At 43.0% G+C, this 16,069-nt stretch overlaps 1 protein-coding gene across 3 annotated transcripts in view; it reads right to left on the reverse strand.

The window, feature by feature from the left end:
- Positions 1 to 16,069, reverse strand: part of flt4 (fms related receptor tyrosine kinase 4) — a 48,535-nt gene that overhangs the window by 2,428 nt on the left and 30,038 nt on the right. For 2 of the 3 annotated variants that reach the window (XM_069669730.1, XM_069669732.1), the window contains 19 exons: positions 15,456 to 15,591; positions 14,747 to 14,855; positions 13,358 to 13,717; positions 12,660 to 12,806; positions 11,747 to 11,878; positions 11,101 to 11,207; positions 8,548 to 8,683; positions 7,966 to 8,070; positions 6,727 to 6,840; positions 5,994 to 6,082; positions 5,644 to 5,803; positions 5,457 to 5,551; positions 3,456 to 3,578; positions 3,205 to 3,316; positions 2,863 to 2,962; positions 2,604 to 2,709; positions 2,405 to 2,529; positions 569 to 692; positions 290 to 375 (listed from right to left, as the gene is read on the reverse strand). In XM_069669730.1, coding sequence (XP_069525831.1) covers positions 290 to 375; positions 569 to 692; positions 2,405 to 2,529; positions 2,604 to 2,709; positions 2,863 to 2,962; positions 3,205 to 3,316; positions 3,456 to 3,578; positions 5,457 to 5,551; positions 5,644 to 5,803; positions 5,994 to 6,082; positions 6,727 to 6,840; positions 7,966 to 8,070; positions 8,548 to 8,683; positions 11,101 to 11,207; positions 11,747 to 11,878; positions 12,660 to 12,806; positions 13,358 to 13,717; positions 14,747 to 14,855; positions 15,456 to 15,591 — 2,466 coding nt within the window. The remainder of the gene's footprint in view (positions 1 to 289; positions 376 to 568; positions 693 to 2,404; positions 2,530 to 2,603; positions 2,710 to 2,862; positions 2,963 to 3,204; positions 3,317 to 3,455; positions 3,579 to 5,456; positions 5,552 to 5,643; positions 5,804 to 5,993; positions 6,083 to 6,726; positions 6,841 to 7,965; positions 8,071 to 8,547; positions 8,684 to 11,100; positions 11,208 to 11,746; positions 11,879 to 12,659; positions 12,807 to 13,357; positions 13,718 to 14,746; positions 14,856 to 15,455; positions 15,592 to 16,069) is intronic. The other variant, XM_069669731.1, reaches the window with a different exon arrangement.

The following is a 16,069-nucleotide window of genomic DNA, read 5'->3' on the forward strand; positions in this document are numbered from 1 at the left end:
TTGCTGCCTCCTACTTACCCATGCAGACATCGAGACTCTGCTGATGCTCACTTCCTTTGCAAATCTAATGCAGTTTCACTTCACATAAGGCTGCGAGGGACTACATTTAGACGTGCTTAACAAATGACTGTTTTCTCACATGACTTATGGAACATCTGAAAGTTGTTTTGAGGTGAGTAACAAACAATCCAAATGTCAAACACAGACTCTAAATAACTGGCTGCATGTCTCTCGTGTGTCACCTTCAGCTTCAGACAGTAACACGGATCACAGCTTCTGTTAGATTAACCTTTTTGAGGCGGCGCCCCTGTGTTTGTGCTCAATTCTCTCAAATTCTTCGGAGGCCAGCACCATCCCGCTGTCCGTCTGATTATCCTGTGAGGAGACACAGTTGGACATCATGTGAATGAAACGCCTTCGACTGACCCCTCTGCTATGTCTGTTTGTGTCAGCAGCAACTATTTTTTGGTAATTATCAGAGGAGAAAATTGTTAAAGTCAATGCCATTTACAAAATGTCACCAGTCGGCTCACATTTTCAGCACCCGATGAGCAGATAAAGAGCTTACTTGAGGAGCTTTCTGTTGGTTCATCTCCAGGGGCAACTCTTCAAATGTCTTCACTCTGGGCTGGCAGACTTTAGAGGGTCCCACAAACACGCAGCCGGCAAAGGGCACGCAGTTATAATACCTGCTGAAGAGGGGCAGCAAAGACGAACAGATGTTTACAAGATAAACACAGAAATACCAGGAAGAGGAAAAGAAACAGTAACAAACCAAAAGCAGATGGAAATATACACAAAATATGTGAAATATGAGCAGATTATGTTCTGATATTTTAATAATTGTTGTTATGTATTGGGACGATTCAGGTTGCCAGCTGTGTCTCTGTCCTGTGCATATGGTGGTCAACATTTTATCAGCAAATTCATTTTCTCTTCTCAGGCTGTGGAAATGATTATTAATCAGTGAGTGGGTGAAAGTATTCAGTACATGTACACAAGCTAAAACAAACATCGGAACAACATCACGATAACACATCTGGGTGATGAAAATGTTTTTCCACTGTCAAAAAACAGCTCATTAACCGCTGTAATCGCTGTAACCTCTGTAACCTCTGGCTTCATTATGGATCCTTAAAAACAGTCTTTATAAATTTAAACAGCTATGAGTAATGTATTGATAGACTGAAGGCGTTCATTAGCACCAGTGTTCATTTTGGCACCTATTTTAGATTTAGTCTTAATCTTCAGACGAAAATGCTGATTAGTTTTGGTCACACTTTAGATATTTTTACCCTTTATAGTTTTAGTGTAGTTGTAGTCATATTCTAGTCATTACTTTTTGTCAAAACATTTTCTGTCTTGAGGGAATTTGACCTCCTTCCAGTCTTCCTCTTCTCTGTTTGCTTCAGGTAAAATTAACACTTTAAATTTCAGTAGATCACCATACAGTAATTCATCGCTTCTCATTTAAACAGTCTGACTGAAGCAGACAGCCGATGGTCGCTCCTTTTTGTGCGGAAGAGGTGTAAAATGCCTCTTTTTCTGTGAGTGTGCAGAGTCTGAAGCAGAAAGCCTGGGGTTACAGCAAAAGTTCATAACCACCTACGTGATACCAGTTATCTCCAACTGGGTTACCCAGTTACAGGAATGAACTGCTCACATTTTAGTCCTGCTCATCTCGTTAACGAGAACAAAACATACGTATCATCAGAGTTTTTATTATCAATGTTCTATTTTTAGCTTGTCAACGTCTCGTCTTCATCATGGAAAAAAAGATTGTTGACGAACATTTTTCGTCATTATTTTCGTCAATGAAATTAACACTGATTAGCTCCAAGATATACTGGGCCTTGCACACAGTAATAGTATTTAAATTGTAAAGCGTGAGAGATTAAGGATAGAAACACAAAAATCTCCATGTAGCTCATCAATAAGGACTAATACTGGTCATATTTATAATATATTTTGTTATTGTTTTGCTAACAAATCCAATGAAAACAGCAAAACCTAAAATGCAGAAGTGGGCTTCTGTGTAACTTTCCAGCTCATCGTTTTTTTCTAAAGATACAATTTTTAAAGAACAGTCGGGTTTAAAAACAAGCAAAAAGAATTAAAAATCCTGAATCAGCTGAGCACTGTCGCTTTACGCAAACTTAACATAAAAAGAGATAAAATGATACATTTCTTAGGGGCTGTTTTCAGCTGTGGATTTGGTGCAGTAGTGATAATTTACAGCAGTAGGATGGTGTATGTGTGACTGACTACAATGTGTGTGTGTGTGTGTGTTCAAGGTAACCCATGTCGCCCAGGGCAACAGTGTGGCGAGTATGAACATCAGTCTTTTTCTGCACTGACTTTTTCCGACTTGTTGGTGAAGAACGACGAGAGAATGCATCAGTACCTGGTGGGCAGAGTGTTGCAGGCCACTCTCAGCTCCTCTTCAGACGGCGGCCGTGATGACGCCTGTGAGAACCCATCATCCTCCGAGCTCTGTGAGGGGTTCAGAGGGACGTAGTCCTTCCCGTCCTGGAGGGAATATATTTAAGGTCAAATCAAGCTCTGAAAACTCTTTATGAACTATATCAAGACAGTGCACTTACAGGTAGGCTGTTGTCCTGCAGCAGGTCTCCCAGGATCTGCACCAGAGCGGGGAACGTCGGCCTCTCTTTGGGCTCACCCTGCCAGCAGGCTAGCATGATGCCGTATCTACCAGCAGAGGGCAGCAACATCACAACAAAGACGACACAGAGCTGCACAATTAGTTATATCTCTTAAAATTAAAAGTAATTAAAATTGGGATATTTATGAGTAGACTAAGGACTGAACGAGTACAGACAAACAAGAAAAGGCCTTTCTTACATCTCAGGTGATGCTGTCTCTGGTGCTCTCATCCTGACGCCGTCTTTCAATCGTTTGCAGAAATCTTCATCAATCTGTACTCCGGGGTACGGAGACGCACCTGAGGGCGTACAAAAGGAGGATGAGACATTCAGTGACATGCCAGGTGAACTTGCTGTGCATTTGGATACCAAAGATGAGGATTTTTTATAAAAGAGCTGTTTGAAGGAGATCGATAGTACTTAAAACAGACGCTCCACAGCTCTGCAGGAGGTTTTACTGAAACTCTGCTCCTTTGAATTCTACAAAAATGACTCCTCGTAAAAGTTGAAATGTGTGTGTTATGATTTTGTTGATTTTTACCCAGTGAAAAGATTTCCCAGAGAAGAACTCCAAAGGACCAGACGTCACTCTGGCTGGTGTACACTTTGTCGAAGATGCTCTCTGGAGCCATCCACTTCAAAGGCAGACGAGCCTGCGAGAGCATTAAAACATCACGCAATTTTACAAGATCGGCAAATAAAAAGGAATGAACATCTGCCGTTAAAGTGAATTATTATAAAGTCTCCCCAAAGTAAATAGGGAGGTTCATAGCGAGTGTGAGGATGCCGTACATTGCCTTTCCTGACGTAGTCGGGGTCTTTGTATATGTCTCTTGCCAGGCCGAAGTCACAGATCTTCACGATGTTGTTCTCTGACAGGAGAATGTTCCGGGCTGCCAGGTCTCTGTGGATACACTGTGGATACACACACACGACGGGACATACATCAACACGCTGCAGGCAGGTGTGTGTGCATGTGTGGGTGGGAGTGTTTGCATGCTTTGTTTCCACCTCGTTTTTTATGATTACAGACACGTGGAGTAAATTAATAGCAACTTTAATTTTAATCATCTCTGGCCTTAACGTGTGTGCATGTGTGTCTGCAGTAGTTTGTAATAGTGACTGGACTTTGTCTCTGCCAGGCAAAAATGTGTGGAATCGCTGCAAGAGATACTACGCACCTCATAAAGCTGTCAGGTACACGTGCCTACAGTCGTGTCTGTTTGGGAGGAGTCATTTGAAGCCTGAACAGTTATAGCTGCTTCTGTTGTCACCATTTTATTCTTATTATTCTTCTGAAAAGCAGTGAATGTGAGACTGCGGCTGTAAGTACATTTAGAAGGTGTTTTTCTAAAAAAGTAAATTAAATATATTAGTTTTAATTTTAATATAATTTCATTTCATTACATTTTGTGTAACTTCATTTAAAATTTAGATTAAATGTATTAGTTTAACTCAATATGATTAAAATTTCATTTTAAATTAGATTTTTCCCCCTAATCTGGTTAATTAAACCTTTTCTTATTATTTTTACATTTCTGTTTGAATTAATGTTTTATTCACATTCTCTGACCAGACACACCTGCCACCCTAATCAGAGAGTCAGTTCATACAATGATGTCAGAGGCTGCTACCTAAAGTGCCCAACTGTCAATCAGTAATCATTCACACACTGATGGCCCAAGGCATCAGAGGTAGCTGGGGATTGAACCGGCAACCTTTCAATTGAAGGACAACTGACTCTACCGCTGAGCCACAGCCGGCCCAGTTAAGAAGTTGATGTCATACATAAGAACTTGTAAACCAGGCTTCTTCTCTTGGTTAAGGACTTCAATTGACATTTCAGTTATAATACCCCAATAATACCAATAATATGAAATAAAATAACATATATTTGTTTAGAATATAATAATATATAAATCAATCCCTCATATAAAATGGTCACAGCAAAGGTTAAATGCTGGCTCAAAGCAAACCAGAGCTGTAGGATGTTTAGCTTAACTGTCGCCATATATTTTTAACTGTATTTTCAGATCTGTAGTTCTATGTGGTTTTATGAAACTGACTGCTTTATTTTTCATTACATTGTTTTTGCACAGGCCCAACTAGGGACAAGAGTTGCTGTGCTTTACTGTGTAATGAGTACTTTTACTTTTGATACATTCGGTACAGTGTGCTTAGACCTTGTACTTTTCTTATGTAAGCTGAAAGCAGAACCTTTGTAGGAGAGTCATTTCATCTTAGTGTGATGCTGCTGTAGTATTGTGTACATTGTACAGTTTATTGATTTGGAGGGAAGTTAGCGCACAAGAAATGTACTTTATCATACTGTACTAAAAGAAAATCATTTCTCTAATGTGGCTGAGAACAAGCTGTGACTTGTGTACGGCAGGAGGAAGCAACATGTTTTTATAAAGGTGCATCACTTATTGTTGTTTCCTAGGATCTCTTAATCTGTCACCTTTTTCTCAATATATATGGTGCATTGCATTGTGGGACAATTGTCCATCAATAGTGCATTAAAGAAATGGATTTAGTATGCATTCTGAGTCTTTCGCTACTTATTTTGTCTCTTCTCTTGTTTGAGCAGTCCACTTAAAACGTGATGAGAATTAGTATGCATTAAGGAATCATGGCCCAGCTCTTGTGTTTGGTCACGTATTTAATAATTAACACACATCGTCCTGAAGAGCTGAATGATCCCGGCTCTAACAGATTATCTCTGAGACAATCCTCTGGTGACAATTCAGCACAGCTCAGGCACTAATTGTCTTTGTAATATGGACAATTAACCTTTCTGGAGGCCAGGAACTCCATCCCACGAGCCACCTGGAAGCTGTAGCAAATTAGATCTTCTATTGTCAGGGGAGTTTTCCACAAGTCCTCCACTGCAGAAGAAGAAGAACAAGAGGGGAAGGGCAGTCATTAAAAAGTTGTTATGAGTTAAATCACGAACTGTTGTGATGTGAAACAGACTCACTTTTCTCCACAGCGGGAGTCTGATTGGGCGTGTTGGATGATGGAGTCTGAGGACTGTTGAGTCTGGAGGGGGATGGAGAAGCTGGCTGCCGAGCTCTTTGGTCCATCTGACCCGCCTCGATCATCCGCCTCACCTGGCTCTGAGTTTTAGGAGAGCGGTCCTGACAGGGGAAACATTTGAATGCATCACCTCCCAAATCATATAGAGGTATGGAACAAATGTGGCAAACAGTAGTTTTTCATTTGTCAGAAGATAAAGGGAAAAGAATGCAAATAAGATTCATTTTGAGGATAAGCTGCAGCTGCATAATCACAGCAGAACAAATTGTTTCAGTTCAGTGTTTTGAATACCCTGTATGGGAGGAAGAACTCTCTCTTGGCTCGCAGGAAGTTGGACAGATTCCCATACTTGCAGTATTCCACTATCACCATGAGTGGACCTGGAAATACAGACAGTTTAATAAGCTGTTTTCTTTTTTTTAATCATGATATTACTGTTAGAAACGGGGGTTCAAATGCTGCTGCACTCTTTCCATTATTTGTCTGTCAGTAAAACATTTCTGCCTCCTCTTTGGGAACTCATTTACGCCACAATATGTTGAAAATAGTGAAGGGCAGCATTCTTTAAGCGTTTCCTGCCTGAGGTTAGCTGCAAGGTTAAATTGCTGCTTTTGTTAGAGGTAAACATTGTCAGATGTAAGCTCCTCACAAATGTTCTCTATAGGTCAAATTAATGTGTGGAGGGTAAAGAGTGGGTTTCAAGGAAAAAGAGAGGCAGCTGTTTGACTTCCTCAGTTGGTCTGTTTTAATTGCAGGAGCTGAAAAACAAAAGAGTCCTAACAAAGCTTTCCAACAGAACAAAAACAACCAATAATCAAACTCTGACACCCACAGATAAACATAAAAAGTACAGTAGTATTTCTATGAACTTTTTGTTTACACCCAACACATTAAATACAGCACTAAGTTATACATATGAGCAGTGATTCATTCAAACTGTTTTAATGACATGTTACAGCATATTAACCTCTACCCACACACACTAGAATATAAATATATGACATTATAAACATTAAATTCTCACCATTAGGTTTGGTGCAGGCTCCCAACAGGTTCACTACATTCAGATGGTTCCCGATGTGAATCAGAATCTTTAACTCGGACATCAATGCTTTATGCTCACTGGCTGTGGCTCCATCTGAAACACACATGAAAAGTGAAGTATCAGTAAGTAAAATCCATCTAATTGTTCAGTTAACGTTGTTATGTTAAAGATCTCAGTATCGTTCCCTTGGCGACACCTATGGTGATAAACAGTAATTGTGGGAGCACACTTCCCAGATATCCAGACAGTGCTGCATGTGTGACGTCCACGGTTGGCTCCGGTTGTAACTCTTGACTTTCCTCGCTGACGGTCGCTTCCCTTTTCAGACTGTTTGCCTTCATCTGAGCGTCAAGTTTGTTTCTTTTTCTTTGGATTTTCACTTATTTTTGAAGCTGTATCTGTATTCATCGATCTTTTCTTTGTTTGTTCAGCCATAGTAGATTACTGTTTACTCGCAACACTTGCAGAGACCGGAAAAGCAGCCGCTAAGCTCCGCCTACCCTCTCTGACAGACCAACCACTGCTGGGTGATGGAAAACGCATCACTAACTGGACGCTGCTTGTTTTGTTTTTTTGCGAATTACACCACAGACACCCATCCTGTAATAATACTATATACTGCAAATGCAAAGGCTTTCATCAGTGGGCCACAGGCTCAGTCACCATTGTGTCACCTCATTCAGTGATAGATAGTGACTTAACAGACATTTATTTAAATTCAATTCTTCAAGATTATTACTTTAATATTGTAGCGTTGCAGGGTAGTTAAGACGGTTTGACAGCCCAGATTTATTTCCATCCCACAGCAGCAGCTAACCCGAGGTCTAGGTGTCCCCGGAAAAACAACATAGAGGTTTTCTCACTTAGCTCTACTCACTCAGCATGCGTCTTCTCCTTCCCAGAACACCTAACTCCCCTTAAAAGTCGCTTTATCACTATAACTCCCTCTTCCCTCCCCTGGACCTACTTCTCAGCCAATTACCCTCTACGGTTGACACCTCCCTCAATAAACAACAGCAAAACAACAGCAAACAAAACAGGAACTTACCCAGCATATGTACCAAGTCGTACGTTAGACTTAGTGTACAGTATGTATGCATATCAGGGCTGTTTAACTAACTCTAATTAAGAACTAATATAAGTTTGTGTATCAGCGGTTTCATTGAAAGCTGCTACAATGATCAAACATAATATACACATACAAGTCATGGATCTCACCTTTGAGCATCTTAACAGCCACTGTGTCCAAACTGCTGCTCTTGCTGATGCCGTAGATTGAAGCCTCAATCACTTTGCCAAAAGCACCATGGCCTAAAACCTTCCCTGTGTCAGGAGAGAGAACAGTGAAGAAGCAGCACATTCAGGCTCATTGACCTCAGCAGGTTTTAGTCTCGCTGGAATACACAAACAGTTGTGGTTGCAAAATGTAAATGCATCTGGCCTCCTTATAGACAAGAGGGGAGGTATTAGACTCTCAATGGCTGCATTTGGAAAACAACGTGCTCACATAAGTTGCTGTAGTGGAACAGATGCTTTACCTCCGGGCGATTTTACAAAGCTCTGCTGGGAGCGAGCACATTTTTAACATTAGCAGTTTACTTGGCAGCAGTTTGCCCGGCTGGCTGCGATCCAAACTCATGCCATTAAGCATTCTGAAAATGGAAAACTAATTCAGTTTCATCCATCTATTTGCTCTTATCCCCTCCTGTAAATATCCTCGCTCATTCCCTCTCTCTCCCATTCAGTCATTTATCCCATCATACATCTGTTCTTTTTTTCCTACCAATCCCGAATGCTCACCGAGTCTGAGTTTGTCTCTGGAGATCTCCCACTGCGAGGAGTCGTAGGGCAAATATTCACACTGCTCATCCAAAGGCACCTCCCCTGGGTCCATGATGATTGACAGATAGCCTGTCTTTATGTCTGCAGGGTTAACCTGAAGTTCAGAGAGAGAAGGAGGCGACATGAGGATAGGAGGTGTCGGGCCGAAGGGATGAATATATGTTGAAATTACAGGAGAAAAATAACACGAGCAGAGAATCAGAGAGAAAGGTACAAACACAGAAAAAAGCAGACCTTATAGTGTGTTACAAACAAGTGAATATTGCAATTTGATGCTTTGTCTTCAATTAAAGACAGGAAGTTCTCCAGGTGTGAGGGGATTTTTTTGCCTTACCCAGGATGATGAAAGCTGTTTTATTACATTTGATATCCTCTTTTTTTTTTACATTTTCCTCTATTTAGAAAACCCATTTAACTAACTTTAATGCTTGTTGATTGAGACTCAAAGCTTGCTGATGAAACTGTGTTCATAGAGATATGTGCACTACTTCTTAAAGGGAAAAAAGCCTATTTCAGTCAAAGCTCTCTGTAATCAGTAGAACAAACAGCTCGTGGTTTCGCCCATTCTACATTCCTACAACACCCAGCGTGCATTGCGCCCCTCCCTCTGAAAGGAACGGTACAGAATCTGAAATTTGATGAGAATATACTGGTGGTATATAATCTTAGTCTGCAGTCTACATTTTAAACCTAACGATTTTGAACGAGACATGACATCGGAGGCGGGCGTCCTAGATAGAGGAAGTGTAGTTTAGCGAGCTCCCTGGCCTCCGCCAGATGACGCGTTTTACGTCGTCTGGCGGAGGTTTTCCACGGCCCATTGGAGAAGAGGACAGCGTCCTCCAAGGACACAGAGCCAAATTTAATTTTTTTCTACCATAATGGCATTAGCGCCACATAATAGCATGATAGGACTGAGGTTGAAACTCGGCAAACTGGCCCTTTAAGTCTCCAGTTTTGAGGCACAATGCACATGGATACCTTCATAGACCATTTAAATCTTCAGATACAATAGTATCCTATGGTAACGGACTCACTTTCTAACTTTCTTTTTCACAACAACGCATCAAGGTTCTACCACATGCCCCCAGACGCATATTTGAGATTCTGTATATTAATGTTGGAAGTTCAGTATATCTAGATTAATGTAATACATATTAACATATAGAGTAGGTTTCTGCCACTAAATCTACCTTTGGGGAGTTATATATATTTTAGAAAAAACTTTTTTTTTTTTCAGAAAGCTTAGACGCTCCTGCTGCTTATTCTGATGAGAAGAGCTAGTGTGATCTGGGGCTGCACAGTGGTGCAGTGGTTACAGCTGTTGCCTCACAGCGAGTAGATAGCATGTTCTCCTTGTGCATGCGTGGGTTCCCTATGGGTACTCGAGCTTCCTCCAAAGTCCAAAGACATGCTCGTTAGGCTCATTGTTGACTCTAAATTGTCCGTAGGTGTGATTGTGAGCGTGAAAGGTTGTCTGTCTTTGGCCCTTTTGACATTGCTTTCCGCCACAGCGCCGTATCAAAGCGCCACCGTCGTTATACACAGAACCAACGTATAATGCTCCTGCTGGGGCGTAAAGCCGCTCCAGTGCGTGTTTTTACACAGCGTTCCGGCGTTAAGGAAGCAAAACGTGCGCAAGGTGCAAACAAACAGTGCATGATTCAAATACACACACGCGGCGCTGTTCCGCCCTGCCGGCTCCACTGTTCACTCAGACCTCGTTTCGCCTCTGTTACGCCTCTGTTACTACCTCCAATGCCGGCTCAGACGCACAGCGACTTCCCCACACCTAAAGATGAAACATAACAGAGGCGTAATAATCCCGCCTTGAACTGGCAGTGTAAAAAGGGCTTTTGTCTGTCTCTCTCTGTCAGCCCTGTGATTGACTGCTGATCAGTCCAGGGTGTACCCCGCCTCTCGCCTAATGACAGTTGGGATAGGCTCCAACCCACCCTCGCCCTGAACAGGATAAGTGGTACAGATAATGGATGGATGGGTGTGATCTGAATGGCTATGAGGTCAGCATGGGTGGCAGCCTCAGATCTCAATAATGAGGTTTTTTAAACTAAAGGTTCTTGATTTTCTTCTTCTTCACAAGTGAACAAGAAGCAAGAGACAAAAGGATAAAAAAAGCTGTAACAGTTAGGAGATAAAACCATGTCTTAATTAATCCTATAGTGCCATCATCACACTGTGAGTCGCTGCTCAGCAACTGTGTGAGGTCGTCTAATATTTGACCAAGAGAGGAGGAGTAAAAGGCAATTTGAGCCTTATTATAGTCGTGATTGTTGTTGGGGCTAAAAGCAGTAAAACGCTAATTAGACTCACTCCCGGCAGATAACAGTAGCACTCTCTGTAGGTAATTTTCCGACTCTTTCAAAGATCAAACAAGTAATGCCGAAATGCCGACAGACATGCTGGGAGTAGGAGGTTAAAGTGTCTCCGTCACAGCCTGTCAGTTTCTCTCACAAACACACAGACATGCAGGGCAAAGCGGCGGCCTCTGACCCTCTTCACGTTGCAGAAGATGAGGATGAGCAAGGCCCAGAAGAAAACAGCGATGACTCCTGTTCCGATGAGAATCACAATCTCCACATTCGCCTTGTCACTTGATCCTAAAAGGAAAAAAGAAACATGTAAAGAAGATCACTTTTAGACGCAGATGTTTCCTTCATTCAATCTCTGGTTGATGACATCACTCTTCACTTCCTGTAGGGGGTGCTGTATTACAAAGTATAGGTCCCAGCATTCTTGCGAGCCCCCTATATTAAATCTTTTGCCTTACATAAATGTGCTAAACAGCCATTTACTCAATTCTGCCATTCATCTTGAGCGCACTTGCAGCAGGCCCATTGAATTACTCATTCTGAATACTAAATATCCCGGCAGTCAATGACTTTGATTTTATTTTGGAGGGCCGTTCATAACAAAGCGCACAATCTACAGCTGCGGTGAAAAGTGTGAGACGTGAATGACTAAAACACAGATCTGTACATTTAGTGTTCAGAGATGTGAGCTTGAGGGTGACAGTGATTTCAAGCCTGAGTGTACTCGAAAAAAGCACGTCAGCTGTTCGAGTGTGTGAGTGGATACAGGTGGTATGTTAACAGTCTGTTTCTACATGTGTGTGTGTGTGTGTGTGTGGCTGTCTCACCGATGACCCGGACGGCGGCTGAGGAGTGGACACAACCGCGCTGGTTGCAGGCAGTGCAGGTGTAAAGCCCTGCGTCCTCCTCTCTGACCCGCTGGATGCTGAGCGTGCGGTTCGAATCCTGCAGCTGGATCCCTGCGAGGACACACACACACACACACACACACACACACACACAACACTTTATTTACTTCTCATTGTAGATTCAGCAATATTTTCAATAACACTACTTTAATTCCTGTCACAGCTCTGGATTTCAATCAATAGTATTTATTCATAATCCCGTCACCTTGTGCAGCCGCCACATGTCCCAGCAGCCTCTCTGAGTGAACCCGGAGCATCGGCTGTCACTTATACCCATATTGACCACCCATCCTCCCCATCATCTCATCCCCTCTTCTCCTTTCGATGTTAAGAGACGCTGAGAAAGCTAATGAGCCGTGTCTATCGGCCGCAGGGTTTTATGTATGTGTTGGGGGGTGGGTGTGCATATGTGCAGCACCCGTACAAGGCTTCTTGTCACTGTTTCTGTTTGACACATTTGTTCAACAGTATGTGTGTGTGTGGGTGAAGCAGGTGGGCGGTCGTGTTAGCTGGGCTTGTGTGCCCTTTTAATAGCTGAATTGCCATTTGTGATGATGGAAAGTGCAACAAGAAACGGCCACATCTGCCTACAGAGAAGAAAAAGGAGTAAATATGAACAAAGCTGATTGTTTCTGCTCTTTTATCTGATGTGAAGCCGCAGATCCTGCAGGAAAATCACCTAAGGGGAATTAAAAGTCCTGCTAAATAAGGACAGAGAGGTGGCAAACTTCATGAGTAACTGTTGGTGTATGTGTGGCTGCCAGGTGGGCGGATGGGCGGCCTCTGCTGTTGTGCAAACGTGTGCATCACCTGTGTAGGTGTGTTCATGCACCTGACATTTGGTGGAGAGGCTGGTTGTCTTTGAACCAGGAGAGGCGGGGCAGGGGTCTTCCCTCCGCGTCGCACTCCATCCGCAGAGACTCGGTCACATTCACCGTCTGGTTGGTGAGGCTGCGCCTGTACCGCGGCGCCTCCAGAGCTACGGAAAGAGAGAGGGAGGCCAAAAGACAGAGAACAGAGAGAGAGAGGGAGAAGAAAAGGGAATTCAACGCTGTTGTTTTCTGTGACCATTGCATGGTGTTAAGGTACATGATATTCACTGAAGGGTCTCTGAAGGATTGACAAAGGGCAAGAGTCAAAAAATCCCATTAAGATGTACATCCATCCTTCAGGTCCTGATGCAAGGTTACAGCACACAGCCTGAATGAAGCACGGATCTGTTTGTGCGTTTCAGCCCTGCAGCGCCTCAGCTCTGTTTTCTGTCACTACATATTGATGCTGTGCAAACACCAGGTACTCTCTCTGTTATGTGTGGATGTGGGTACCAGGCTGCGTGGGCACTTCTCTGTGAGTGTGTGTATTTTTAAGCCTCCAGCATCTCCACCATGCCTATTGAGACCTGTGTGTGCTTCCGCTGCCAAAGGTTTGAGCTGTTCTCTATAATTAGCTGCAGTTAGAGCGACTCCTCTCCCTGCCAGGCGATGTGTATATGTGTCTGGGTCTGGAGCTTTTATCCCTTTTATCTCTCACCTTTGACAGAGATGTATCTGAACAGGCACTGTTTCTCCCCGCTCCGCCTGCTCTGAGCCTCGCACACATAATGACCCTCGTCTTGCAGCTGCACAGGGGCGATGGTGAAGTCCAGGACCCAGCTGTTGGACGGCTCCTGGAAAGAGAGCTGGCCGTCGAGGGCGTCCGCGTAGAGGTGCACGCTCCTGCAGTCCAGCTCCTGGGGCCTGCCCTGCTCGTCCTGCAGGGCACGGGGGTCGAGGCGGTACCACTGCAGCTGCTCGTAGGTGTAATTGTCGGCGCTGCAATAGAGAGACACCCTCTCCTGCTCCAGGGGATTCTCAGAGGGCCGAACGTCCACACTGAACCCCTCAGGGATGGCTTTGGAGATACGGACAAGGGCAGGTGTGGCGGTTACATAAGCGAACAGGAAACAGCTTGTACCCTTAATGAAAATGATTCCTTAAAGGGTTGGTTCATTCAGCAACAAAATGATTGCTTGTGCCTGCCTGACAATCTAACCGTGAACAGTTTTTATTAGGACACTTGAACTATTTCCTCTGCATGGACAGATTTAGAGCCAAAGGGGTGTCACGCACATAAAAGTTAACTACCAGAGGAAAAAATAATTATGTTCACAAAAAGAGGCTGTCGAATTTTTTTTTCCTATAGCACTAAACATCATTAAAAACCACAGAAGAAAACCTTGGATTCACACCTCAAGCAATGCTTTTCCTCTGTCAAACATTTAAATTGCCTTACTAATTAGTATGTTCAGGCTTCCTCTAACCTTATTCTTAATTATGCAACGTCTGACTCAGACACTCAGTAATAAAGAATCCAGCTTATTTTTAACAGAACTCTTTGACTTTTCAATGAAGGAGGTTTTGACCGTATGGCCCCTGAGCTTGTGCTCGGGGAGGCCCTCTCAGTAATCTGTCTATGTTTTCAGGTAGAAAGTTCTGTGGCTGCTGAATTTTTCAGATGTAATTTCAAAAGCTGCAAGCCCCACAGATTCTGTTTACCTCCACTGTAAAGGGGTGGAGGCATTGACTGTATGAAAGAAGTGGATGTAGCCACCGTGAAGTTAAATGGTTTGTGAAATACTGTTTTGGAGCCTCAAGTTTGATATTTTTGCAGTTTTTTGGGAGCGAGAAGCGACCATATTATGACGGGAGGGCAGATACTTATTGCCTGTCTATTGTGGTTCAAAGGGAAACTCATCAATCACAGACAGGCATGCCCTAAAGCAAACCTAGCTATATTGTCAGTCTAAAGGTCAAGGAAGTGCCCTCAGAGATTGAGGTGTCTGAACCCAAAATGATCTGAATGGTGACACACAACAACAGGGGATTCTGGAGGATCTTTGCTGTGTTTCCCTCGCTGTGAAATCTAACCACACATACTTACTGGTTACATAGAAGTAGATCAGCCGCTCATCTTTGCCAACCTTGTTTTCTGCAGAACACTTGTACATGACGGAGACACTGGCGTTGCGAATCTGAAGCCTGCTCACTCTCTGTGAGGTGAGAAAAGGTTGATGGGACTTTAATAGCATGCACATTGTAAAAGAAAGGGTTATATCACACTGTCATGTAAGTCTTTGTAAGCCGACACAAACCAGACTGCGCTGACATATCAGCCAGAAGCAAACTCACCCAGGTGTGACTGAGACACATCAGGACGTTGTGTGTTTCTGCATGTGCCCGTGTGAGAGTTTCCTCTCATTGCTGTGGTTTATAAATGTACAGGCATGTGTGTGTGTGTGTGTGCACATGTGCCCCCTCGCATGTGTGTCTGCATGTGTTTATAACACGTCCTCACAGGAAGTCTGCAGAGGAAGGCTGTTCTAAATATTTCTACTGTGGAAATGGCTCCTGATTGACAAATTTTGTTATGGAGCTCAGAATTTGGGACGCTTACATAAAAACATTACAGTTCACGGATAAGTCCACTTACATAAATGTCTTCTTTTCTGGGTTACATCTTAATCGTATCAGTCATTCTTTTACAGTGCTCCTACAATCGTATAATCATATTATACATTCAATATGTTCTCGTTCATGTAAATGCGGGCTTTTAGAAGAAATACCAATCATAACTGAGCCATGTAATGTACCTTTTGTCGGCCGTCCACCACTTCTACAGACGTCTCGATAGCCTCGATATCGTTCACGGCGTTTTCTGAGTTAATGTCCAGCCAGTTCTGACAGTCTGCCATCCTGTCACTCCGGCCCTTCCTGTCTCGTCGGACCCTGGAGAGAAACACAGACGCGTTCGTGACATCTCTCCTCATTGACATGCATGGCAGAGAGTGAGCAGCGGGGAAGAATCCAGAGGCACATCAAACCAGACATCCTGAGGTTTTATGAGATTTTTGTCTCAGATCTCAGAATCAGCTCGCACCCTAAAGCCGAGGCAATTATACTTAGTGTCCCGGCAACTAATGGAAAAACTACGACACCAATTTCTATTATAGGGATCCATAGAGTGAACATCGTAGCAGAACTAATGAACATGAAATGGATTTTTGTTTTGCATTTACACCTTAAGGCACGGCTGCAATGTTTTATAATAGCAGAAGGTATCCAGGGTCAGTTTCATTTCAATCTCTATATAGTGTACAAACAGTTTTGCATACTTCATAAACAAGTCTAAATTGTAAACATAATATGTATTCAAATTTTTGAGAAATGAACTTCGATGAAAGAACCTGTTTTGATTTCCTCGAGG

The sequence above is a fragment of the Semicossyphus pulcher genome, unplaced genomic scaffold, assembly GCF_022749685.1.
Source record: "Semicossyphus pulcher isolate SPU_LCO1_2020_fin unplaced genomic scaffold, fSemPul1.0.p SCAF_2, whole genome shotgun sequence".
Taxonomy (NCBI): Eukaryota; Metazoa; Chordata; class Actinopteri; order Labriformes; family Labridae; genus Semicossyphus; species Semicossyphus pulcher.